General features: G+C 56.1%; 2 protein-coding genes across 2 annotated transcripts; one reads left to right on the top strand and one right to left on the bottom strand.

Moving 5' to 3' along the window:
* Nucleotides 1-13,440: 13,440 nt before the first annotated feature.
* Nucleotides 13,441-14,991, top strand: KCNA10 (potassium voltage-gated channel subfamily A member 10; the record flags this gene model as incomplete). Its single annotated transcript, XM_084276084.1, has 1 exon — nt 13,441-14,991. One exon carries the CDS (start codon nt 13,441-13,443, stop codon nt 14,989-14,991), a length of 1,551 nt encoding a protein of 516 aa, XP_084132210.1.
* Nucleotides 14,992-20,680: 5,689 nt separating this feature from the next.
* KLHDC8A (kelch domain containing 8A) lies at nt 20,681-25,006 on the bottom strand (the record flags this gene model as incomplete). Its single annotated transcript, XM_084276073.1, has 5 exons — nt 20,681-21,025; nt 21,222-21,323; nt 21,691-21,906; nt 22,716-22,880; nt 24,631-25,006. 5 exons carry the CDS (start codon nt 25,004-25,006, stop codon nt 20,832-20,834), a joined length of 1,053 nt encoding a protein of 350 aa, XP_084132199.1. The 3' UTR covers nt 20,681-20,831.
* Between the last annotated feature and the right edge of the window lie 1,558 nt (nt 25,007-26,564).

The following is a 26,564-nucleotide window of genomic DNA, read 5'->3' as shown; positions in this document are numbered from 1 at the left end:
CCCCAGTTAGAGAGCTGGGCTGGGGACTGGGATGTGGCTCCTGGCTCTGCCCCAAGGGCTCTTCCCCTTCCCTGTTTTAGGGTTGGGTTGTACCACAGGCATTTCTGGGGTCCCCAACTCGAAGCAACAGTGGAGGGTGAACTTATAGGGGCCTTCCTTATTACCTGCACTCCTCTCCCTGACAGGAGCCAGCCCCAGAGCACGGGGGCAGCAGCATGGTGGGCTCTGAGATGCTGGACAAGCAGCCTTTGGCCTCCCCTAAAACTGCTGCCTGTGGGCTCAGGAGCAGCGTTTATGGCTGGAAAAGGGACCCTCTGATGGGAGGGACCTGACTGGCTGCAGTGTGGGGCAGATCCCAGAGTGCTGCCCACCAACCCCATGGGAGGTGGGAGGGGAACTCACTGGGTGAGGAGCAGGTGGCAGTCCTGTCCTGCCCCTGCTGGAACCTGCTGCTGCCTTACCCCAGCTGGGGATGCCAAGGCAGATCCATGTCCCTCCCTGGGCTTTGCAAAGCTGGCGGCATCTGCCAAGCTGAGCAGGGAACAGGGAGATCCCCAAAACTCCTTTTACCACGTCAGTCTCAGCTGCCCCTTCTCCTGGTCAGGGTTTTTGGGGTGCACAACCCCTCCTTTTTCTCCCCCTCGTGCTGCTGCCCAGCCCTCCCCTTCCCTCTCAGCCTGCCAGGGATCTGCTGGAGCGTGGCTGGCACCGAGCTGCTGGCACTTGGCTGCCTGCACCACCAGCAGCTCCCACCGGGGCTGGGCAGATGGCAGGCAGGGCAGGTCTCATCCTGCAAAGCAGCCCAGAGAAAGCCACTGAGAGAGGCTTTTGTTTTGCTGCCTAGAGCTTCTCTTTCAGGTTCAGCGTTTCCAGGGCATCGATGGGAGTGAGAGCAGCCCTGGTGTGATGGGGGAGGCGCCTGATCCTCCTCTGAGAGGGCTCAGGGTGGTCAGTGGTCCCCTGTCCTGCTCTGGATGGATGTGGGCAGCCAAGACCCTGGGGGAAGGCTGGGTTCTGCCCTGCAGCCTTGAGCCTTTCACTGATGAGCAGAACACACCCAAGTCCCACACAGCAGGAAACCAAAGGAGAAGAAAGAACCAAGTGGGACAGGGACCATGGAGAAGGGAGGTGATGGAGACAGCAGAGCACAGTGAGGAGGGAGAAACACAATCCACCCAAGTGGGTACATAATTTATTTGCCCATTAGCTATTAATCAGCCAGCCTTTTGTATCAAGTCTCCCAACGTCCTTGTAACAACTTCAGGCCTTTCTGCAGAGCATCACCCTTTCTGGGTGTTCCTGTGCCACTTGCCATGCTAACATGATTCTTGATATGTCCCCTGCCTTCGTTACCACCATTCAGCTGAACAGGTAATTAATGAGATTCCCCGTTACTGCAGTGTAACAGTAACCTCTGGGAAATACCTGTGAGGCCCTGCCATCTCCCAGGGATGCTGGGCATGCTTGGCTTTGGGTGGTGCTTTAAGGACAGCTTCAGTCTTTGGGGTTTCCTTGTGAGTTGGGTTAAAGCAGAATGGTCAAGCTGATGATTTGGGTGGACCGTGGACCTTCCTTCCCACCACCTGCTGTTCATGATTACAGCAGGACTGGATGTGGTACCAAGGTGCAGATGGCATAGCAAGGAAAGGTGGAGAGAACTATGGCCAACAAACTCAAGGCTTGCAGCCTCCAGCATGTACCTTCCTCCTGTTCTCCTCACCAAGCAGAAGGTAGATGGTTTCCCATGTGTTCACGGGATAAAGATGGACAGGACACCCTACAACAGGCTTGGAAGGACCTATCAGAGCAGCCAAAGCCATCTACAGCTGGTGCTTAGTGGCTCAGGGGATGAGGTGGATCTCTGCTGATGGGAAGACCTTTCTGCAGCCTCGGAGAGCATCACCTCTTCCTTGACATCGCCTGACGCTGCTGCTCAGAACTGGGTGCAGGGCCACCTTTTGAGCCTGCCTACAGTGTGGGATGCTCAGTGCCTCCTGGCAAACCCCTTGCAAGGCTCCCAGGACCTCCCTTGGGATGTGGAAGGGCAAACAAGTCAACCTGTCCCCCAAGAACTGGCCTTGTGTCCCTTAAGCGTTGCAGAGGGAAGAGCAGTGGGGCCAAGGCCCAGGCCTGAAGCTGTGCAGCACCCACTGAGGGAGCAACATGCCTTGCTGGGACCAAAAGCCTGGCCTACAACTCCTGTCTGGGCAGGTAAGAGCTGTTGGACTCTTTGGAGCCTTTTAGTCTTAAAATGTGAGTGTTGCTCCCTAAAGCAGGTGCTGCTGCTGGGTGGGAACCCCTCACCCCATGTGTGTGTTGCCCCTGGAGCAATGATGGGCACCAATTCTGCTCCTGAGTGAGTCATCACTCTGAGGGGTGGGGTCCAGCCCAGGAGCTGAGCCCTTGTGGGCACAGCCCCTCTCTTGGGGCTGCTCACGGGGCAGTTTGGGTTTGGAGGGGGCAGCTGCTACCCCGGTGTGTGAGGATGCCCTGCTGCCCTGCTTGCAGCACCCTGCTGCTGCTCCTGTGTTTCCTTTAAAGCCAAGGACAGCAAGCCAAGGTAGGGTTTCACCAGGGTGTAGGATTTCTGAATCTGAGTCTTCCCTGAGACAAACTCTAATCCTTCCCTGCGTGTCAGAAGCGCCCAGGCACCCGCCACAGCCGTGACCACCCCAGAGCCTCCTTGCCTGAGGAAGGGCTGTAACAGGCTGGCCCAACGGGGCTGCAGGTGAGTGATTGGCTTTCATATTCCTTCCTGTGCTTGCAAGAGCCTGTCCAGCACTGACACAGCGGATGTAACTGAGCCCAGCACCCAGGGGAAGTTCCCACCTGTATTAAGCCACCCCTTTCCCTTTCCCTTTCCCTTTCCCTTTCCCTTTCCCTTTCCCTTTCCCTTTCCCTTTCCCTTTCCCTTTCCCTTTCCCTTTCCCTTTCCCTTTCCCTTTCCCTTTCCCTTTCCCTTTCCCTTTCCCTTTCCCTTTCCCTTTCCCTTTCCCTTTCCCTTTCCCTTTCCCTTTCCCTTTCCCTTTCCCTTTCCCTTTTCCCTCATCATCATGCAGATGTAGAAGAATCACCTGGCTGAAAAGGTTTCCCTTTATCTCCAGCTAAAATGGTGTTTGGCTCCTGGATTTGTACCAAGCTGTGCTGCTTGAAGGGTTTTTTTGGATGCTCTTGAGTTGGTGCCTGAACCCAGACACGCTCTGTGCTTTGAGCATTTACAGCCTTTGTTTCTCTTCCAAGACTTAAATAAAGTCGTTAGCCTTGGCTGTGATCTTTCTAATGGGCTTGAATGCTTTGCAAGCCTTCCATCAGGAAACCATCAGCCCTTGTGATCTGCTTGAGTGGAACATATGCAAGAAACGTTGCAGAGATGGAAACACAGGCAAGGAAACAGTAGTTGCCTTCAGCCTGCTCAAATTAAACCTCACAGACCTGGGGAGAAATAATTCCTCAGTGTTTCTGACAGGCTGAAGTCTGGGGCTGCTGAGGAGTCACTTAGAACAGGAGCATCCTGTTATGGGGATGGATTAAATGGGGAGGGGGTGAGATGTGGAAGAGGGGGACATCAGGTCCAGGCTGCTCATGGAATCTTGATTTTTAGGTTGGCTTGGTCTCACCTGGAAATAAAAGGGACATTTTAGGTGATGCTGGAGTGTGGGAATCCCCACGGCACACAGCCCCACAGGGCTTGTCCCAGTGATGCAGAGCAGGGTCTATGTGGGGTTAGTGGGAATGTGGAGTCAAAACTGCTTCTAGTAGCAGTGGGTTTGGTACAGCTTGCATTTAGTGGTGGAGAATAGTATGATTTTCAGCCTGGTTTACATCATCTTCCCTGGTCTTGTGGGTTGGTGCAGGAGCACAGAGTGGTCTAGGCTCTCTGAATGCCTCCATCCTCCAAGCACTAACGGAATAGCCTGTGGAAAACCAGGCACTGGGCATAAAGGTTGAGTGGAAGGACCTGGAAGGGGACAAAGAGACTTTCTCCAGTTAGTTTTGGATTTGGGTTCAAGCAAGTATCACCCCAGGGTTATTCCAGAGTTGCTTCATGACGGTTGTGTGTTGAGTATCATGGTCTCAGAGGGAGGGAAACTCTGTAGAGATGATAGAAACTGCCACACAGCAAAGGCTCAGCCAAATAAAGCCTCATTTTTATTGGGGGGGGGGGGGGGGGGGGGGGGGAGGAGGGGGGAGATTGCAGCTTTTCCAGCTGAGATTGTGTCCCTGAGCCCCTGGGAGTGATTCCCCACTGCACCTCCAGAGGAAACTCATGCGGTTGGGAAAGCCACGGCTCTGCCTCCAGCCCTCAGGTGCTGCCCTGGGTGCAGAGGGGGGAGCTGGGCTCCCCATCCCAGGGTGGCTGGACACCCCTCTGTGTGTGGCTGCCGTGGGGCTCAGCTGTGTCTGTTTTCAAAGGTCACAGAAGGAGATCAGGGGAACTGTCCCCAGACAAAACCAGCTCCTGCTTCACCCCAGGAGCCCGTGGCTGTCGGGAGAAGATGACCCCAAAGAGCAGCTTTTTCCTTTGAGCTTTAAGATCTCCTTCTCTCCGTGGCTGAGGGGAGATTTTCCAGACCTGCTTTTTCCAGGCTGGTGTTTCCTTTTTATTTCTCTTTATTATTTCCTTGGGGTTGGTTTTTTTTCTGAGCAGCACCTCTGGGAGACCCCAAGTTCCACCCCCAAGCCCCCCAACTGCTGGGATGCTGTTGGAAAAGGCTGAGAGCAGCCTGATCTCAATATTTTCCTCTCCCAATCCAACAGCACAGCGTGGAAACCTGCCCCAGTTACACAGGCTGGAACGAAGCTCGAGGGGAAAGGCTCAGCATCCCAAGCTGCTGGCAGGAGGATTCAGGATGCAGGGGAGGGTTTGGGGGTGGGTTTGGAGGTCAGCTGGGAAATGCCCTGGCTGGTATTCACCTGGCTCCTGCGTGCTTGGGCCCTTTCCAAGGTGATGCTCTCATTTTTTGCCTTTGCTTGTGAAGTTTTGGGGCAGGGGAAGAAGGCAATGCTCTCTGCAGGGACCAGGGGAAGGAATGGAAAGGGAAATAGCTGCAGTTTCATCAATTCCTCTCAGCAAAGCAGGCAGGGGCTTGACAGGGCAGCTCAGGTGGCTTCACTGGAGGCAGTAGGTGATGCTCACAGCCCCGATGGCTCTTGGCTGCATCCAGGGTACGGTCAGGACCGGGTGCTGTACAGGCAAGGTGCCACCCCCCCGCAGAGGTTCATGGAGCAGCAGGCACCCCTGGCCACAGCGATATCAGAATGGGATGGAAAAAGCACCCAGGGCTGCTGGTCCTGCTGTGGAAGCTTTGGCAGTTTGGGAGCTCCCCTCTGCAGCTAACGGTGACTAAGCTCCCAGGAGTGGAGGATTTTCCCATGGATGGGGATGAAGCCAGGCCTGGATGAGGATGTGCCTGGCTGAGGAGATGCCGGGCTGGAGGGACCCTGGATGATCCCCCTCCCAGCTCAGACCTCAGATGGAGCCACACCAGTGGGAGCAACAGAGGGTCATGGTTTTCTGGCCTCTCCTCCCTTTCAAGTGGGTGCAGACAACGGGGATCCTGTGAAATTGGCACCGTCCTGGCTGAACATGGCAGAGCATCCCAGGGAGCAGCCCTGTGTGTGGGGGGGGGTGGGATGCAGAAGGGGCCACATCTGAGCATCACCACCTCTTCCCCTGCTCCTTCCTCACCCAGCAAAGGCCGCGAGTGCGTTTGCAGGCGCAGGAGTGGCGAGTTTGGGGTCCTGGCAGCTGCTGCTGGTGGTGAGGGAGCAAAGAACCCATTTCAGGCACAAGGAGAACGAGGACAAGGAGTCCCACCGGGCTCACGTGGGTACTGGCATCGCCTTTCCACCCAGCACAGGAGAGGCAGGAGCATCCCTGCACTGCCACGGCCATGCGCCCGCCGGAGCCGGAGGGGCCCGGCCAGCGAGGCTGAAGGAGGAGGAAGAGGATGGAGACAGAGGGACTGGGTGCCCCACGCGCTGGAGGAGGATGAGGAGGATGCGAGAGCCGGGTTTGTTACCCCCTCCTTTGCAGGGGTGGAGGAGAAGGGGGGCTGGTGGGTGGGTTGGGGGTAGGAGGATGTCGAGTTCCTTTCGCTGTTGGGTGGTTTTGGGGTGGGGGTGACCAGGGGGGGAGAAGTTTAGTTTGTCCTTGGAGGATGAAGCACTCTCCATCGCTGGGGCTGGCTGCCAGTAAACCCGGCTTTGCTGGGAGCCAGAGGGTCCCACTGGCACCATCTCAATCACTTTCAGTCTTCATTGCTGGGTCCAAATTATAAGGGGTCTGTGGGGTCACGAGCTGCTGCGGTGTGCTCAGCAGGGCTGCCCTGGTCTCTGCAGCAGCTCTGGCTCAGCACAGGATGCTGCAAGCCCCGTGTGACACCGGACACTGGGACCCCAAACCCTCTGGCTCTTTTTCTAGCTGCTGCTGTTGCAGAACTCAGGATCAATGCAGGTATCCATCCAACCCGATTAGCAGCTTCCTATTGCTCTCCCATCGTGCCATATATCCCTTTTTGGCTCTGGCTGACAACCTCCCAGCAGGGTTTGCTGCCAGGGCAGATTTTGGGGGGGAAACAAGGTCATTTCCTTGTCCCTAGGAGCAGGCTGAGGTTACAGCACTGAGCTCTGGACACTGGGGTGGGGGGAAGGGGGGGGCTTTGCCCCTATCCCAGCAGGTTCAGAAAGGCTGGGAAAGTTTCCCATTGATCCAGGATCAAGTTGTCTTTATCACATTACAGCTGTGGTGAGCAGGAGGGTGAAGGTGGGCAGGATGGCTGTCTCCCCCATCCCCATCCAGATGCCCTGATGGAGCTGGGACACTCAAGGGGAAAAGGGTCACTCTGTGCACCCACATTCCTGCACTTTACAAGTGCTCTGTGTCCATCTGTCCATCCCCAGCCCCTTCCTAAAGTGTGTCAAACACTTCTGCAGCACCAAACACTTCATAAATCCCAGCAGAGAGCAGACCCCAGCTGCTAAAAAGCCCATTCACCACCCCCAAAAGCCACTGCAGCACCCTCAAAACCCATTGAAATCTTTTCCTGAGTCAGGATAAAACCCCAACTCCCAGTGCTGAGAGAGATGAGGAGGGCTCAGCTGCAGCAAAGCCTGGCTTGGACCCAGGCTATCACCCTTTGTGAGCATCCTGTATCACCAGAGAGCTCATCTCACCCCATCTGGCTTTTCCTGCTACCTGTGTTGGGCTGTGGCAGCTTTTATGGGGCACCCAGTGCAGGATGGTGTTGGGTCCCTCTAGCAGGGAGCCTGGCTCGTTATTAAATTACATCCTGACCCGGTTAATCCGTAGCTGATTAATTTTGGGCTCCATGGCTGGGTATCAGGAAGGTTTCATCCCTCTCACAGCCTGTACTGTGTGTACTGGGCTCTCTGCTAAGCTGATTTTTTCTTTAAATATAAAAAAGGAATGTGTGGGAAAGTCAGAGCGAAGTATGTGAGCTGGGGGGGATTAAAGGGGGCTTGCTGGGGGTCAGCAGTGAGGGGCCATCCCAGAAATCCAGTTTAGGATCTTCCTCTTGTGTGTTTTTTCCCACTGGGCTCCTGCTTGGCTGTGTAGCAATTACCAGCTCTGGGGAAACTGAGGCACGGAGATGGGAGGAGATAAAAGGAGTCAGTGGCTGCTGGTTCAGGCTGTTTATTTCTTTGCTGGTGTGATTTGTGGGTTTAAAGGTTGGTGTTTATCCTGCCAAGATGCATTTTAACCTCTTGCTTTCAAAGCAAAGGTCTCAGGTAGGGATCTTGGACCAGGCTGCTCCTGAGCTCTGGGCTCCTTTGGGGCAGGAGAAGCCCTGGCTCAATCTGAGCCACTGTGTTATTTCAGCACCTCAAGCCCTTTCCAGTAACTCCACCACTCCTGCACCAAGGCCTTGAGATGGTTGTGCTGAACCCCAGCTAATTAGTTCTGCTAAGAATGAGGAAAATTAGCAGGGGCTCATTACTGCAGCAAATTGCTCTGTGGAGCGAGGCGCGTGCCTGGCGCAGGGCAGAGCCCAGGAGTCTCTGCAGGCAGCACTTGGCTTGAGAATTAGGGGAAAAATCCAATTAAGTGGCATTGCCTCGTTACATGGGAGCGGTGACGGGGTCTGCAGGACCCCTCCCATCTTCTTGTCCTTATTTCCACTCCTGTTCATCCTGTATCCCATCACAGGGGACATGGGTGCAATGAGCTGGTCAGTTCTCTGCCCCTGTCCCACAGGGAAAATGAAGCTCCCTGTGTAAACACAGGACCAAGGGGTAATTCAGGGACCTGCTGCAACCCCCCCCCCCAAAACACCACACCTTTTACCAGCTGATCTCAGGCTGCCCAGAGAGGGGGTGGGTGCCCCGTCCCTGGGGGTGTTCAAGGCCAGGTTGGATGGGGCCCTGGGCAACCTTGTGTAGCTCCAGGCCTGGAGGTTGGTGTCCCTGCCTGTGGCAGGGGGTTGGAGCTCTGTGACCCTTGGGGTCCCTCCTAGCCCAGCCCAGTCTGGGATGCTTTGCAGTGGGGCTGAGCTGAGTGTGCAGAGCTGCTGGGCAGCGATCCCACCCCAGCACTTCCTGGCTGCCCATCCACCCTGGATGCAGGACATCCCTGGGGGATAAATCCCAGCAGAGCCAGTGGTGCCAGGAGTGCAGAGCAGAGGATTAGAGGGAAAGAAGTGCAGGAGGAAGACAGGGCACCTGGGGCAGCCCAGCCTGGGGATGTGTTTAGACCTTAGGGCCATAAGGGTGTTCAAAGTCACCTTGGCTGGATGCAGAAGTGTCCCCAGGGTGCCCAGGGTGTAGCTGAAACCTCCGGAGATGGATGAGTTGTGTAACTGTCCTGTTTCTTGGAGGTGATGATGTTATTCTGGGCATGTCCCCCCAATACCTGTCTCTCCCAGCCCCCTGCTTTGATTTTGGGGATATTCCTACCAAGAGCAGGGCACTTCATCAGCTCCTGTGGGTGGTTTTCACGCTCCGGGTTTCCCTCTGCTGCTGCTGCTGCTGCTGCTCTTTGTCCTGGTGCAGGATGTGAGACCCAGGGAGGGTTTTGGGGGAAAAAAATCCCTCAAAGAGGTCAGGTTTTGCCCACAAACACCATTATCCTGAGGCTTGAGCCCTCCCAAAGCTGGGTTTGGAGGTAAGATGGGCACAAGCTGAGGCTGAAGTGCAAGGGCTATTGATTTAATGCCTTTTTGTTAGCAGATCTCCAGCTGCCTTCCCAAGGTGGGTAGATGTCAGCACCATGGTCTATAGGGGTGCAGGAGGGGGTGTGTAGAATGATAACCCAACCCTGAAGGGCCTCACCAAAGAGCTGGGTGATGTTGTGTCCTGTTTCCATCGCAAAGGGACACAGGTGACTAGAAGATGCTCTCAGCTGGCAGGTCCCAGGCTCTCCTCTGGGATGGGGGGGTTTAATGTGCTCATTAACGTCACTGGGGGGAGAAATAGCTCAGAGGACAGAAAAGGAAGCTGGAGGGAGGGGAATTGAGGTGACTGGGTCCCTCAAGAGCAAAGGAGTGTCACCGTGGAGGAATTCAGGCTGAAGCACGGGGGTAGAAAGGTGCCACCCTCTCCTCTGCTTTCTTGAGTTGTGGAGGGCAGGGAGGAGATGGAGGAGGAAGAGGAGGGTGGGGAGGTCTGCTGGGTGAAGGTAGAGGTCCCCAGCCCCATGTGAGGACACCCCATGGGGATGAAACCCCCCCTGGAGCACACACAGAGAGGATGCCTGTGACCTCTGGAAAGGAAAGGAAGAAAAATGGGGAAAGAAAACCATCTCTCTGTAAATCCCAGTTACCCCAGTGAGTTTTACCAACCCACCTGGTCCCATCCACTCAGGGCATTTAATTATTTATTTGCTAGCAGAGGTTATAAACCCAGCAGCACTGGGGAAGGAGCCAGAGGCCAGCTGGCAGCCGGGCAGGAGGGACATGTCCCCTCTCTCCCTCATCCCCCACCGATGCCCTCCCCGGGGTTATGCTGGCTGTACCTGCTGCTCCAACTGGTCCCAGCCCCCCGGGGGGAGGATGGAGACGTCCCACGTGGTGGTGGCACCGTGGTGGCTGTCCCCTCCTGGAAAGGAGCCCGCTGTAGCCATGGCCACAGGCAAGAGGTAGGTGGGCAACGGGGGATGCTCCAACCCTTGGGCTTGCCCCTCCCCTCCTCTTTTTAGTATCATTCTTCTATATTAATAACAAAAAGAGCCCTACTGCCTGCTGTAAACCCCTCTCCCAGCGACAGTGGTGTGCAGGGCCCTGTCCCCCCTCTCCACCTCCCTCCTGGGGACCAGCTCAGGCGTGGCCACGTCAGGGACAGGGCTTGTCCCCGCTGCTGGACCATCCGGAGCATTATTGGGGATTAAAGGTGGCATTGCCAGAAGGGCACGTCCTCCCCCAGCTCGCTCACCCACGAGCAGGCGGGGGCAGGAGGTGGCTTGCCAGCTCCCCCCTCTCTGGGCAAGTGGGGCATGGGGACAGGGTACATCCCCTACCCCCCACCAGCCCCTTTTTCCAATGGAGACGTGGCTCTTTTTAGGGTCCCCAGCGCGATGCTGGGGCCCAGGCTCCAAACCATGCTGGATCCTGCTGCCGTGGCTGCCAAAGCCCATCCCCAGCAGGCTGGGCTGCCAATTACACAGTGAACCAAATAGGGACGAGCCTTTTAAATGACATTGCCTGCGTTATCCCAACGGGACCTGTCAAGGGTATGGCTGGACTATTTTTTTCCCCTCTTTCCTCCCTCTGCTTTCCCTACACACCCCTCTGTGTGTTTAATAACTCTCTTCCCAGATGCAGAGAGCGTTGGCACTTCCATGCCTTGTGTGGGTAAGTCCCCATAGGTGATGGTGTGGGGGGAATGGTGGGGGAGGGCGCAGGAGGGATCACCCCCTTTCTCATCCCAGCACTGGGGGTGGTGGGGAGCGGGTTGGGGAGGAGGGAGTGGGGAGAGAGGCTCAGCATCTCTGATTTTCAGGAAAAAAACCCTGGCAATGGCTGTTTCTCATCCCAGGAGCGTGAGGGGTGGCTGGGGATGAAGGGACAAGGGGTGGAAAGCAGAAGGGAATCGCAGCTGTGGAGGTCTCAGTACTTGGGGAGGGGCTGGTGGAAACCACAGCCCCGATTCACTGGGGTGTGACGGGCAAAACACAAACTCCCTCCCTCAAAATGACCTTTCTCTTTCACCAGCTCTCTCTCCCTTTGCTTGTTTTGGGGTTTTTTTATTATTATTTTCCCCAGGCAGGGATTTCAGCTGAAGGGTATTAGTTAATCAGCTTGAGAAGCAGATGTTAGGTGATTTAGGAGGGAAAAAAAAACCATCAGGCAACTTTCTAGTTGGAGCTTTGGGCTGGAGCCTGGAGGGTGTGTTGCAAAGCGAGCTGCCCCCTCCTCAGTTCAGGAGGCTGCTCTGGGGGCTTGGGCAGCGCTGTTAGTTCTGGTTTAAATTAAAAATGGGACAGATGGGTGGTCTGGGGGCTTGGGGACAGGTGGGGCACCTATCTGTGCTGAGGGACACAGGTAGACAGCAGCATGTTTTGGGGCTTTGAAAGCAAGAAAAGGAAAGTCAGAGCCCTGCATCCCTTAAGCAGCTGCCCTGAGAGCTTGAAACGGAGCCAGAAACACCTTCCCATGTCCCAGGAGGCAGGATGAGCACAACTTTCCCCTCTTAACTGTGTAAATTGTCCCTACACAGCTCTGTGCCTCAGTTTCCCCATGAGGGATGATGCTGGGGGGGGGGGGTGGGGGTGGGGGGGGTGCAGTTTCATGTGTATGGAGGCTCCAGAGCAAAGCCAGGTTTCAAGATATCACAGTGTCTTCTGTGACCAAAGGTCTCAGCTGAAGCTGTCCCACCAAGCCAGGCTGGGGAGCTCTCTTGCCTGTGGTGCCAGCGAGCAGTGTTAGGAGTTAAGCACCCTTAATGCTTAAAACACCGAGATCATCTCCTGGCACTGACTTAGGATGCACCTCCAGTGTCAGCTTTAGCTGCTCTCAGTTGGCTCTGCTGTCTAGAGAGGCTCCCAGGCAGAGGGTCCCCTCTGGGCTCTCCCCCCAGGACCGCGGGGTGGTGAGGGTCTGCTCACCCACCCAGCTGAGCACTGAGCCTCTCACTCTCCTGATCCAAACTGGGCAGAGTTTTGCTTTGGGGATTGTTGCTGAGAGCAGAAGGGGGTGGGATTTGCAGCAGGTGGGGATGTTAACATGTCCTGCAGCAGATTTGGGGTTCTGGCTTGTCCTACTCCTACCCAACCAGCAAGGATGGACCAGCCGTCTCCTGGGGAACAGGGGAGAACAACTCCAGTTCTTCCACGGCTCCAGTTAAAAAGGGCTGTGGGGGCACCAGGTGCAGCTCAGTCCCCGTGGGCAGGATGGATCCCTCCCCAAGCACCTGGTTGCACGAAGCAAAGCCTGCAGTGGAGAGCATCCCCATCACAGGACTGGTCCCAGTGCCGCTGCTGCTCCGTGGCCTGAATTGCATTGCTATTCTTGGCAAGCTGAGGGCGTTTGGGTTTGTTCACTCCCTCGCTCTGAACTTCGCTGGGGAAGGAAGCCAGCGTGCCCTTGGTGATCAGCAGTCACACAGAGCAGCTCTGGGTGTCCTTCTGTGGCTTCTCATGTCCAGAAAATACATCTCTGGGGGAAAGAGCTGTGGTGGGAAGCAACCAGAGGGTTGAATTTATTTGGAAAGGACATTTTTGGGCAAATCTCCCCAAACCATTCCCTGTTAACCTCTAATATCTGGGACAGGTAATTTCCTGGCTCTGTAACTTGGCCTTGTCCCTGGGCAAGTCAAAGACTATTCTGGGGCCGTGGTGTCTGCTGCAGGGCACCTGGCAGAGCTGGCCTGGGAAAAAACATCCCCCCTGAGGCCTGAAAGATGGGCTCCAGCCTCTCTGAGTCCTCATCTTCCTGTGGCTGGGAATATCAGGTGTACCATGAAGGAGGAGCTCTGCAAGATGCCATTATGCCCACTTCCCGCTCCAAAGTCTGGATCAAGACCAGGGGTCCCAATTTGTCCCCTTCTCCATGCAGAGCAAGGCAGTTCTCCAATGCTGACAGACATCTCCTTCTCCTCCTCCTGACCTGCCTTCCTCCTGGGCTGTGCTCCCAGTGTGGTCCTCTGCTACCTCTTGACCCTTTATCCCTGGGTGCTGTAGCTGGTGTTGGGAGGTTTAATGATGACAGCGAAGACACACTGAAAGGGCTTCCAGAATCCAGAGGTGAACGACTTGCTGGAGGCATAAGGCTTCTTCCAGGCCATGAAATCAATGCTTGCATGGAAAAGCTGTGGGGTTTTCTGCCCTCAGGTTTGGTTCATTCTCTTTCAGTCCAGCCAAGCGATGCACGTGCCCCATTCAGCCCTGTCTGCCTGTCCCTTCCCTTGCAGATCCTCATAGCGTGGGAGAGACACAAGCTGCCGGCACCCGCCCCGGGGGATTTATGCTGCTGATCTGATTAGTGTATGATGGACGTGTCCAGTTGGAAGGAGATGGAGGTGGCACTAGTCAGTTTTGACAACGCTGATCAGATCGTAGAGGATCCCTGTTATTCAAACGACCTCAGCCCCGCCAGCCAGTCACGGAAGGGCCATTCCAGCTGCGCCAACCTCCTCTCCAACCTGAGAATCCTCATCAACAGCGAGAACGCCAACAATGAGACCCTGTTCTCCAGGTTCTCCGCTGAGTTCAGCGAGCACCTCATGGGGGAGAGGGTGGGCATGGATGAGGGGGACCAGCGAGTCATCATCAACATCGCTGGGCTGAGGTTTGAGACGCGGCTCAAGACCCTCAACCAGTTCCCTGATACCTTGCTTGGGGACCCAGAGAAGAGGATGCGGTACTTCGACTCCATGAGGAACGAATACTTCTTTGACAGGAACAGGCCCAGTTTTGATGGGATACTGTACTACTACCAGTCTGGGGGGAAAATACGGCGCCCGGCCAACGTCCCCATCGATGTCTTTGCTGATGAAATCACCTTCTATGAGTTGGGTGATGAAGCCATGGACCAGTTCAGGGAGGATGAAGGGTTCATTAAGGACCCTGAGACCCTCTTACCAACCAATGACTTTCATAGGCAATTCTGGCTGCTCTTCGAGTACCCTGAAAGCTCCAGTGCAGCCAGGGGTGTAGCTTTGGTGTCCGTCCTGGTCATCGTCATCTCTATTATCATCTTCTGCATGGAGACCCTGCCAGAGTTCAGGGAGGAAAGGGAGTTTAAGTCAACCCAGGAGCTTTCTAAGAATCTAACAGACACCTTGCTGGCCCACAGCACCTTCACGGACCCTTTCTTCGTCATAGAGACAGCTTGCATCATCTGGTTCTCCTTCGAGCTCTTCGTCCGGTTCATCGTGTGCCCCAGCAAGACCGAGTTCTTCAGGAACATCATGAACATTATCGACATCGTGTCCATCATCCCCTACTTCGTGACGCTCACCACCGAGCTGATCCAGCAGAGTGAACTCAACGGGCAGCAGAACATGTCCCTGGCCATCCTGCGGATCATCCGGCTGGTCAGGGTCTTCCGCATCTTCAAGCTCTCCCGGCACTCCAAGGGGCTGCAGATCCTGGGGCAGACCCTCAAGGCCAGCATGCGGGAGCTGGGCTTGCTCATCTTCTTCCTCTTCATCGGCGTCATCCTCTTCTCCAGCGCCGTCTACTTCGCAGAAGTGGACGAGCCGCAGTCTCATTTCTCCAGCATCCCCGATGGCTTCTGGTGGGCCGTGGTCACAATGACAACCGTCGGCTACGGAGACATGTGCCCGACCACCTTGGGGGGGAAGATTGTGGGCACCCTGTGCGCCATTGCAGGGGTGCTGACCATTGCACTGCCCGTCCCTGTCATCGTCTCCAACTTCAACTACTTCTACCACAGGGAGACGGAGAACGAAGAGAAGCAAATCCTGCCCGGGGAGGTGGAACGGATACTCAACAGCGTGGTGACAGGGAACGGCAGCATGGAGTCGCTCAACAAGACCAACGGGGGTTACCCTCGGGACAAGGCCAAAAAGTGATGCTCAAGGCCCTGCTGGGACTGGGCCCTCTCAGGTGGGGTTGGCTGGAGAAGTCAGGAGCCATCTGCACGCTGTGATTTATTTATTTTTTATTTTAAACCAAATGTGCTGCTTTTTTTTCTTTTTCTTTTTTTTTTTTCTAGACATTTTTCAATCTCTGATTTCCTGGGGCTGTTCTAATAAACACCATCTTTCTTATCTCTCTTCCCTACCCATCAGTCTGTCGTTTATTATTTGGTGCTCATCTGCTTGACATCGAGCTGCTCTGGCCATGGCCTTGGAGCCGAGTTCTCCATACACAGAGATTTCACCCATTTACCAGAAAGGGGGGGAAAAAACAGGGTAAAATGAGGTGAAATGCTTTGCTGTGTGGTACCCAGCTGTCCAGGGATGAAGATGGGTCCAGATTCTTGCTTTTCTTAGCCCAATTGAAATAGTTCCTCCTCACCCACCACTCAGGATCTGGGGGTTTCACCACTTCCCAGATCTGGGAGTGAAATATAAGTTGGTAAAAACAGTTATAAGTTGTATTTTTAGCTGGATAAGCTCCCTGCTCTGCCTGCCTAAAGAATAGTGTGGGCAGTGATGGGTGGGACCAAACCACTGGGCTGGGGGAGTGGGAGAAGGTCGGTGACCAATCATGGTGCCACGGCCACCAAAAAAGTTCCAAGGCTCCGTGGCTCAATGCCCACTGAGGCTTCTGATGGAAAAATGAGCTCTGAGAGAGGGAAGAGGATTGCACCCACCACAGATGCTTGATTCAGGGGTTATCTGGTGTCCAAAGGCCCTTGGGGATGAGCCACTGTGGCTCTTACTGCCACTCACAGTGCTGTGAATGGGGCATGGGGTAAGGAGATGCTTCCTGGCAGCTCAGCTCTGTGTTGTCACGAGGCACTTGTGGTTTTCCAACACGTGCAGGTGTCCATCAGCCCTTCTGGTGGGAGACACCAGCTCCTCCTGCACCCTCCCTCACGCCAGCAGGATTTCTTCTGGCAGAACCACTTTGTTCCAGCTCCACTGTCTCACTTGGCTTTTATTGCTCCTGATGTTTCTGCCTCCATTGAAGTCACAGTTTCTCACACAGTGGCTGCACACCTGCTTTGACAGCCCCTGTCTCAGCACCGAGGTTCCACAGGGGTGTTACACCCCCCTGCTTTGCAGCTTCATTCAGAGAGGAGCACTGGGGGGTGGGGGGTTTAGTTTCATTTTTATTCCCAGTCTGATGGGAAACATGAGTTTGGGTGTGCTGAGAATTTCCCAGTGGCAGAAATCCTCAAGCTCTGGTCTGAGGGGTTGTTAGTTTGGTTTTGGGGTCTTTTTGTGGACTGTCTTGCTGCAATGAGGTCTTTCAGACCCCCTGAGAGATGGAGCTGGGATGTGATGAGCACAACTCCATCAGGGTGTGGGGATGGCTGGAGGAAGATCAGCTGGGGAGCAGCACCCCAGACACCCCCAGCTCCTCTCCATTCACCCCAGCAGCTCTGCCACGTCCCTAAGTTTGTTCCATAACAGGTTTTTTTTTCCTTTTTCTCCCAGAAAACTTGAACTTTTAATATTCTTTTATTTTTTTCACTGCCCTCCTCCCCAAGTTTCACTCACACCTGATGCACTCTTGGTGTTTACTCCTTGGGAAGGCATCACAAGAAACCCTGGGGCAAAGGTTGGGGCTGGGAAATATTTGGCCCGCTCACTATGAGCACATCAGCTCTGCTCCTGCTCTGGAATGGTGCTGGGAGGGATGGGATGGGATGGATGGTGAACAACCTGACTCATATTAACTTGTAAACTTCATTCTCAAATAAAAGAACAGATGCTTCAAAGGCTGGCATGAACTTTTTGGTTCTGGCTTTGTGCTGCTCTACAGCAGCTGGTGCCCAGCTGGGGATCATATGGAGACCCTGAGACATGGGCCATTAGAGATCTCCAGGTGTGGGAGCTGAGCACAAGCTCTGTGGAGGTTTCCCCAGCACTGGCCATTGCAGGAGGGATGTCCCAGGGCTTCTGGGGTCAGAGGCATTAAACCTCTCCAGACACAACAGCTTACTTCCCATTTAGCCTAAAGGGAAGAGGAGGAAAACCAGGTGATGAACAGTGTCACCACTCAGCTGGTGCTTGAGACAACCCTGCCAGAACCCCCATTTTCCTATACAATTCCCAGCTTGGTCCTTTTCCACAGACAAGCCCAGAGCTCAAAGCTCAATAAAAGCCAGAAAAGGCTTTTATGAACTGTTCTATTCTTGAGTCAAACCTCCATGAGCTGATCTGCCACATCCTCTGCCATGCAGGCTGAATTCCCCCTTCAAATGTTGCACTGCCCCAGCAGACAGCTAAAAAGAAAACAAGAAAGCTCTTTGCTTTATCAGAAAGCTGTTCTGGCTGCTTTGTATCCCTGGCAGGGGCTGGGACCTGTGAAATATTTGTCATCTAGAGCCATCTCCCTCTCCCTCTGAGCTGAAAGGGCCGAGCAAGCCCTGGAGCATCCTTCTGCCAGCAGCAGCTACTCCTGCACTTCCCCAGGGCACGGGACAGGTCTGGCACCACAGCCACGAGATGGCAGCCCAGGATCGGTGGTTCCCTGGAAGGAGGAGGTACTGACACAGTTCCCCTCCTCTCTAATTCATGCCTGGAAGCTTTTAGCTGGCTGGTTTCTTTACTGCGTGTGTGGCTGCTGATGCGGGAAGGGATGCGTTGGTTGGGGGGATGCTCATGTGGAGGAAGCTCATTCCCAGGGAGCCTTGGCATCAGTGAAGCATTCCCATGGCAGGAGGGTTTAGGATCAAGGATCTGGGCTTTTGGACCGGCTTGGGACAAGGACATGGCTTCTGTCCCCCATCCTGCTCATCAGGAGCACAGCTACAGCCCCAGGATGCTCCCCCTGTGTCTGTTGCTGGCAGGGGCTGGTCCATGGGTTGCTGATCCTCAGTGTTCCCACTGTATCAGCCTCATTTCTTGCTGCTTACAACAATGAGAAATTTCCTCTGACAGAGCCGAGGTACAGCCCCATCTGCCCCAAATCCAGGCTTAGATCACAAGGGATTCCCACCCACTGGGGGGGCTCAGTGACTCAGGGCTGTGTGAGCTCAGGGAGCTGGGGCAGGAGGGGGATAAATCACATCCCACATCACATACTCCTTTGCAGGGCAACTTCTGCATGGGGAGAGGAGAGAAAAATCCCTTCCCAGCCCCAATCACCTGGCTCCATCTTCCTCTGCCTCCCTGTTCCCATCACATGAGGAATCTCTAGGGCCACCTGTGATGGAGCCCTGGGTATAGATAAATAATGCAAAGAGCCCCTTACCCCTGAGCACAGCAGAAATGAAGCAGCAGCAGGAGCTCTTGGATCTCTCTCTCTCAGCTGGCTGCTCTCACTGTGGCTGCTCATGAGGAAAGAGGCAGCCTCCATCATTAACTGGGGTTTATAGGGATGAAGGTCATTTCCTTCTCAAAAATGGGACCTGCTGCTTTAAAGAAATGAAACAGAGTTAGAGAAGGGCTGGTCCTGACCATTGCAAGGGGAAATGGTTATAAAATAAATATATTAGCTTCTGGTGGATTTTTTTTCATGGTATTATAGACCATACCTGAGGATTACCTGGTGTTTCCAGGCTCTTGGTGACCACCTCGGGGCACAGATGCCCGTGGAAAGCATCTGACAGTGGGTCCCAGGTCTCTTTAGACACAGTGGTCAGAAGCAAACCTGGGTCAGCAGAGCTGGTTTGTTACCTGTCCACCGAGCTCACTGGGAGGGGAACGGGAGCCCATCCAGCCCCACTCAGCCCAAACAAGCACAGCACCACCCACCCCCCAGCCAGGGTGCGTGGGGCTGATTCACCTCCCCGCTCCCCAGCCTTGGCTCACCTCACCTCTCCAGCACCTGCAGGGCAGGCACAGCCCTTTTGTTTCAAACAAAAGCAGATTAGCTCCTTCAGCCTCCTGTTTCCCACAGCAGCAGGAACAGGGAAGAGAACCACAGGAGTCAGGGTGCAGTTGTGAGACTTAATCCTCCAGTTCCCCTCCTCCAGCATGCTGGGACTAGTGAATGTCACCTTCAAGCCCATGGAGGCAATGGGAAAGCCTGGAGGTTTTCCCCTACTTCTGGAGGGAATCTCTTCCCACTGGAAGGGATTTCCCAGGAGCCAGGGAAGAGCTGCTGGTCTCAGTGGCTGGGTGTTTCTTCCCAGTCTTTGATGGGATTAGAAGTGACTTTAAATAACCCAACAGCTCGCTGCTGCTTGCTGGGCACCCATCGTTCCCACAAGAGAGATGCCCTTGGTCCAGGGGAGAGCCAGGGATGAGCCCCCAGAGCAGCCCAGCACTAGCAGGGGAGCCCAGAAGGGGTCAGGAATGGTGCTGACCGAGCCATTTTTGGGGTGCAGCCCAAGCACTGTGGATGAGATGGATGCTTACCTCTAAGTCCCTCTGTTTGGGGTCACCGGAGGAGCCAGGCTGGGGGAGACGCCGGCGGGGTCGGTCCCGGCTGGATGCGGGGGTATCCCCGCAGCCTGCACCCCGGGGAGCGGCAGGGAGCGACCCCGAGCCCCCCATCCCTCTCCCGGGCCGCCCCTGCCGCTGTCGCCGTGGCCTCACGGTGTCCTCACGGTGTCCTCGGTGCTCCGCAGCGCCGGGAGCGGGTCCCGCATCCCCCCCGCACAGCACGGAGGGGCTGCCCCGGGACCATCCCCCACCCACACCCCCCGCAGCCCGGGAACCGCTTCCAGAGAGGGCCGGGTCACATCACCCACCCCAAACAGGGCCACACGCTCTGCCCCCCATCTCCCCCTTTCCAGTCTGGGGGGGTCCCGTCCCCCCCTTTCATCCTGACACAGCCCAGAGCACAGGGCAGGCTTTGCCCAAGGCAGCTTTTAATGGTGCAACTGCTACGAGCTGGAATGGTAACCCCAGAGCTGGGACAGCACCCCCCGCACCCCCAAACTGCCTGGGAGGAAGGAAACCAAAAAGGCATCGATGGGCAGAGCCTCCCTGGCCTTGCTGCCAGCAAAGCCATTGCCAAAGGCACTGCCTGGCCCCAGCCTGACACTGCTCCAGAAGCAGCTTTGCTCCTTTCACCCAAGGCTGAACCGGTCCCAAAGCATTAAAGGAGCTAAAAAAAGAGGTTGGAACATTGTACACTGAGGCCACCTCCACATGAACCCGGCAAAGGCAGAGTCTGTTCCAGTCCTGTGCCAAAAGGAAGGTCTTCCTCCGAGCCAAAACAGTCTTCCAGGCATCCAGCCCTCCCTGGAGCAGCAGCAGCCCCTGACACCAGCGTCTGCCAAGCTGACAGTCAAATGCTACAGGTCTGCAGGAAAAGCCTTGCTATGAAGGCAGAAGAACCATCCCCCGGCTCTGGGAGCAGGTTAGGAGCTTTCCTTGTTGAAGCCAAGGGGATCTGTGCAGGGAAGCACACGGAGATCCCGGGGTACTCGAAGGGGGCAACATCACAGCAGTTTTTCCCAGCCCTGCCTGGATATTCCTACCACCTGTGGTAGTGGGTGTGGAGGGCTGCAGGGAGATGCTCACCCATACCCCATCCTCCAGCATCCTTCCTGCAAGCAGCAGACAGGGCACACCAGCACTGCAAGCGGTTCCTTCACATGGGTTTCCCTGCAGAGCTCGGGGACCCCTGGCCAAAGTGCTCCTTCCCTCCCCAGTGCCCAAGAGGGAGAGGAACTGGAGGCTCCCACCGGCCACGGCTCCAGGGCAAGGGGCTGTGGTTTAGCTACCAGCGGGCAGGACCCAGCTGCTGGGTGGTCCTCACCCAGCCCCAGCACTGCTGGGAGCTTCCCACCACCACCACCACCACCACTGCTGCTGCTGGAGGCAGCGGGGGCAGGAGCCAGCTAGGACTCGGAGAGGCACAGTGCCTCCACAGCACTGCTCAGGCCCTGGCTCACCCCGCCCACAGCCAGCAAGCAGTTCCGGACCACGATGCTGGAGCAGGCGCAGCGCGGGGTGGGCATGGGGGGCAGGCTCTCCCACTTGTTCTTCTCGGGGTGGAAGGCCTCTGCAGACTCCAGGACGGTCGGCTGGTTTCCTGGAAGTACAAAGCGGGGCACCCGATCACCTGGGAAGCACCAGCAAGCATCCCTTGTCTGCTCTGGGATAACGTCTGTGCTCTGGACCCCATCCCCATATGGGGTTCATTTTCCCTGCTGCCTCAGGCTGGGCCAGGGATCCCCACCTGATTCTCACACCCTTTGAAAGCATCACCACCACCCCCAGTGACTCACCTAGTCCCCCAGCCACGACAACTCTGCCTTTCAGGTAGCCAGCCACGAAGTCTGCTCGCCTTTTCTTCAGGTAGAGGGAGCGCTCTGTCTTCAACCAGCCACCTGGGAGGGACAGGAGAGACCAGGCACTGCAGGGACATCCAACCCCTGGGACACCATCTGCCTCTCTGGACTTCTACTGGCTCGTGGAGGAGCAGATTTGCTGCTACACCTTGGGGTAACAGAACCCCACGACAGCTCCCTCACCACCAAGTCAGGAGGGAGCTGTTGAGCCCAGCTACTTCAGGACCACGGTTTTCATCCCTTCACCCCCTAAATCTTGCCTGCAGAACTTCCTCAAGGCTGGGCTGACAGCACCAGCCACCCAAGGAGCCATCAGATGGGAGCCCTGTGCTCTGCAAGGACAGCAACGTGCCGAAGCACAGCCCTGTGTGCCCACCCACCCCACCTCTTTCGGGAGAGCCCCCACCTTGTTCCATGTCAAACATGTCCACGGTCCTCATGAACTTGGGCTGGCGGTAGAGCCGCCCCTGCCGCAGGCCCCCGAGGCTGAAGAGCTTGTCCTCCGTGGGCACGAAGCTGGAGAAGGCTCTTTTGTTGGGGATGTTGGGAAACTTGGTCCACGACCTGGTCTCGGTATCAAAGACCTCGAAGGCATTGATAGCGTACTTGGACTGCCTCCCACCTGGGGCAAGGGGGGTGGAAAGAGAAGGGTCAGCTGGGCTGCAGCGGGAGCCAGAGGAGCCTCCTGGGGCAGGCTGAGAGCGAGCAAGCTGCCAGCCCACACCGTGCTCTCAGGTCTCAAGTCACCTGCACAAGGACCTGCTGAGCTGGGTGACTCCTCCCTCCTTTATCTGCAAAAACACTTCCCAGTGCATCCCCCCCTGCACTTCCCTCCGGGCCAGCAGCAGCAGGTCCCTGGCAAGGATGGGGTTTAATACACACTGGTTTAATCAAGACAGATTCAGAGTGGAGCAGGGACTGGTGCTCAGGGAACCTTTGCAAGTCAGCTGAGTCCAGCACCAGTGCAGACCAGCCAGCCCTGGCCTCGCTGCCAGAGCAGGAGAGAGCCAGAGCAGCTGCTGCTGCCCCATCCCAGCCCTCGGATGGGGCTGAGTACAGCTGCTCTCAGCTCAGATGCTGGGTGTGCCTCTGAGGGCACAGAGCCTGTGTTCACCATTGGGCCCACAAACTGTTTGCCAGCAGCAAGCAAACTGCAAAATAGATCCAAGAGCCTTTTCTGGTAAGCCCTGTGGAATCCCAGGGTGTCATGGGGTGCAGGAGCTCTTACAGGTGCTTGCTACAGAGCTGGGAATCCAAACCCAACACCAGCCCCACTCAAACCCTACAGCTGCAAAAGCTTGGAGTGTCTAAACTCCTGAGGGAGCCGGCAGGGATGGAGAGGAGCATCTCCCAGAGCATCTTCCAGGGAGGTTTCTCAGCTCAAAAGGAGCTGCTGCCCAAGGAGGAGGAGGAGGCAGGATCAGTTCTTACCCAGCACGTAGATCTTGGTGCCTCTCAGGAAGGAGGTGGCAGCATACCTGGGTGTGGGCATGGCTGCCAGTGACACCCAGATGTCCTTCAGCATGTCATAGTGCTGCAGGTAGTTGTGTGGCCGCAGGTCAGACCCCATCCCACCCGCTGCGTAGACTCTGTAGTCTGGACAAGAGACAAACAAACAACCAATCAATTCCCCATAACACTATTCTAGGAAAGCATCCAAGACACCCCCCTGCCAAAACACCCCCCGTGCCATCACACACTGTGCACCAGAACTGATCCCTCCTGCCCAAACCCTCCCTGGGCAGGTCCCCAGCTCCCAGCCTGGGGCAGAGGGGAACACACCAACCTCCAGTCCCTGCGGCTCTTCCCCTGCTCCCAGCTCCCCCATCCAGGGGCTGCTGCTCCTCAGCTCAGCTCCTGCTTTGCCCCACCAAGGTCTGGCACAGGATGGCAGCTCCATGACCCAGACCACAGGACTCAGAGCCAAGACAAGGCACCAATGCTGCTTGTTCCTCCCTAAGTCCCAAGCAGCTACATCCATCTCTGGTTAACTGGCTCCCCAAAGCAAAACCCCACCTGCACAGCACCCATGCTCCCTCCTTCAACAAGCACTCTGCTCCACAGAGAGGATTCAGGAGAGCAGGCACAGCAGCCTTGCCCTTGTGGGGAGCCCCACCAGGCAGCTTTTTTAGCAGAGACCTTGCACCCTGCAAGGATCTGGGCATCTATTTCTGTTCCTGGCCTCTCACACACCAGACTGACCCTGCCACCTCAGCCAGGCAAGCTTCCCCTCAGAAAGAAAAACCCACCCCCAAGATGGCAAACATTGTTTTTAAACATTCCTTGACAGCAGCTTTGAAACCCACTTGAGCAAACAAACCCAGCAGCTTTCAAAGCAGCTGCCTGGAGATGGGATTCCTAATCCCAGGCACAGCAGGATGCTGGCTGACCCAGGGCAGGCTGCTCAGGAGCACAGCACCCAGCCTCAGGCTCTGCAGAGCACAGCCAAGAGTATGCTAAAGGAAATCAATGCTCTGCATCTCTGCTTGGAAATTAAAAGGTGAGATGGGCTGACAAGGCTGAGCCTCATGGGCCTTTAACAAGCCCCATTGAAGGTGGTGGTTAAGCTTCCCAGCATGGGGGGCCATGTGGGAGCCCCCCACGAGGCCAGCTGCTTGTACAATGACTGGAGCCCACAGCCATGAAGCTGATGCTCTTCTGGCTGGCTCTGGGTTTGGACCAGAGATCTCTCTCCAAACCACAGCTACATTGTGCTTCCAATACCTTTGCCTCTGGCTCCGAAATAACCCTGGGAACCAGCACACCACCTCATGGCTCCAGGGCTGCTGACACAGAGCAGACCCTGGCTTTATCTGCTTTTGGCCACCTACACAAGAGTTGTCTTTAGCAGGTGGGATGTGATGAACACACAGGGCTTATGGAAAAGGTTTTGCAGGGCAGCTTAACCCTGCCTGTTGCCCAGCAGCTTTTGTGCCTGATGCATCAAGTGATGCTAACCCTGCCCATCTCACCACCCCAAGACATCCCTCCCAGCTCTGGAAGGGTTATCATAGAATCCCAGACTGGTCTGGGTTGGAAGGGACCCCAAGGGTCACAGAGCTCCAACCCCCTGCCACAGGCAGGGACACCAACCTCCAGGCCTGGAGCTACACAAGGTTGCCCAGGGCCCCAGCCAACCTGGCCTTGAACACCCCCAGGGATGGGGCACCCACCCCCTCTCTGGGCAGCCTGTCCCAGCCCCTCACCACTCTCCCTGCAAAGAGCTTCCCCCTAATATCCAATTTAACCCTTCCCTCCTCCAGCTTCACTCCATCCCCTTGCCCTGCCAGTCTCTGCCCTTTAACAAGCCCATTCCCCTCCTGTTCACGTCGAGTCCCCTCCTTGCCTTTTGCTGTCACCGAGATGCCCATGGCTGCCTCTCTCAGCGAGCTCCTCTTCTTCCACTTGCCCTCATCCACGTTGTACATCTCCACGATCTTCAGCGGCATCTGGTTGGCCCCGACCCCTCCGATCACCATGATCCTCTTGCCCAAATTGGCCACCGCCACCCCTGCCCGGGCCGTGGGCATGGGGGGCAGCGCAGTCCACTGGTCGGCCTCGGGGGAGTACACCTCAAAGCAGTCCATGGGCACCCCGTTGTCATCGCACCCCCCGATGGCGAACACCTGCCCGCCAGCTTCCACCAAGGTTGAGTAGACCCTGCGGCTGGGGAGGGGGGCGAGGCTTTTCCACTGGAAGTCCTTGGTGTTGGCCAGCTCCATGGTGGCCGGGGGGGTGAGGCAGCATCCGTCCCTGCTCATGGGAGGGGGCTGGCTACGCTGCAGAGCAGACAAGTGGCAGGGATAAACAAGAGAGAAAGGTGAAGCGTAGACCCCCCCATCCTCCCCCTGGCAGAGCTGCAGGGAGCAGAGCAGGGATGGGAGCATCCCCACCGAGCATCCTCCCCAGCCACCGGTCCCTCCTGCCACCCCGACACGGAGCAGCAGCCGCTGCCGGTACCTTTCATGGTGTCTCCATTAATCCTGCCATTCCAGATCTGCCTCAGCAGCTCCTGCAGAGACTGAGCCTAAAAATAAAACAAAACAAAGGGAGGGGAGAGAAAAAATAAACCCAAGAGCGAGGCTGCAGTGAGCTTGGTAGCCCAGCTCCTGAGCATCCCACCTCCCAGCGACAGGCAAACCCAGGAGGCTGCACGCAGCCTGCTCACTTCCCTGGCTGTTTTTCCTGCCTGCTTGGGGAACTTTTCCTGGTGTCCTCTTTCTCTGACCTGGTTTTTCCTCCTGACCCCTGGGTACAGCTTCCTGCAGACCCTGACCTGCTCCAGTAACTCCCAGCTGGGGAAAGACAAAAAGCCAAGTGCTCACCCCCAGACAGGGTGGCTCCCTGCAGCTCTGCCAGGGGAGGATGGGGTCCACACTTCATGTTTCTCTCTGGTTTATCCCAGTTACCCCAGGCAGGTACAACTCAGCATCCCCACAAACTCCTCTCTGCCGCAGGGCTCAGCCTGCCCAGAGGGGATCTCCTGATGGGGGGATCCCTTTCCACGCTCACGTCAGACCTTACACCTCCTCTAACTGGCACTCCCAGAGGCTGGTGATGGAAAAGCGTCACTGAGATGGGTTTCAGACAACTGGACTGGGGGGGTCCTTCAGAATCCCTTAACACAAGCCTGAGCTGGCACAGAAACCAATCAACCCAGGGCTGTTTATTTTAACTCATCCCCCCCCAGACAAACACATTTCAGCAGTTGGCTAAACATGACTTATTGCATAAAAAACCCGTGGTTGATAAACCCCTCAACACCCCTTGGGCTGTAACCAGCCCCCAGCAGCAGGACCCAGCCCGGGCACACCCCCAGCACAGAGGAGCTCAAAGCCACAATAAAGAGAGGCAGCAGCAAAAGCCACACTTTGCATCTCCCCAGCAGCCAGAGGAGGAAGGGGCACGAAGCCACAGGCAGGACCCCCCCAGCTTGCTGTTATCCCCTCCCTTCCATCCCTTGTCCTCTGATGTGCATCCCTGCCTGGCAGCCAGGGCAGCTCAGGGATTTTTGCCTGGCCAGTTTGAGCAGCTCTGGGCTGTTCCTTTCAGGAATAATTGATTTTTCTTTCCAGGTGAATTTTCTTGCATTGCCATGGACAAATTCAGCCTGGGCCAGTGAATTAGAGAAGCAGAGCCAGCTCCTCTTTCCAGGAGCAGGGCAGATTTCCATCCTGACCTCTGAGGAGTCACCTTCCCCACCTCCCCACGCCTCAGTTTCTTCAGTGATAAAGCAGAATCCTGGGGATGAGCTGCAATCAGCATCACTCAAACATCTGA

This window comes from Gallinula chloropus (genome assembly GCF_964237585.1).
Source record: "Gallinula chloropus genome assembly, chromosome: 27".
Taxonomy (NCBI): domain Eukaryota; kingdom Metazoa; phylum Chordata; class Aves; order Gruiformes; family Rallidae; genus Gallinula; species Gallinula chloropus.
Note: the sequence above shows the minus strand (reverse complement) of the source record. Positions and strands in the feature narration are given on the sequence as shown.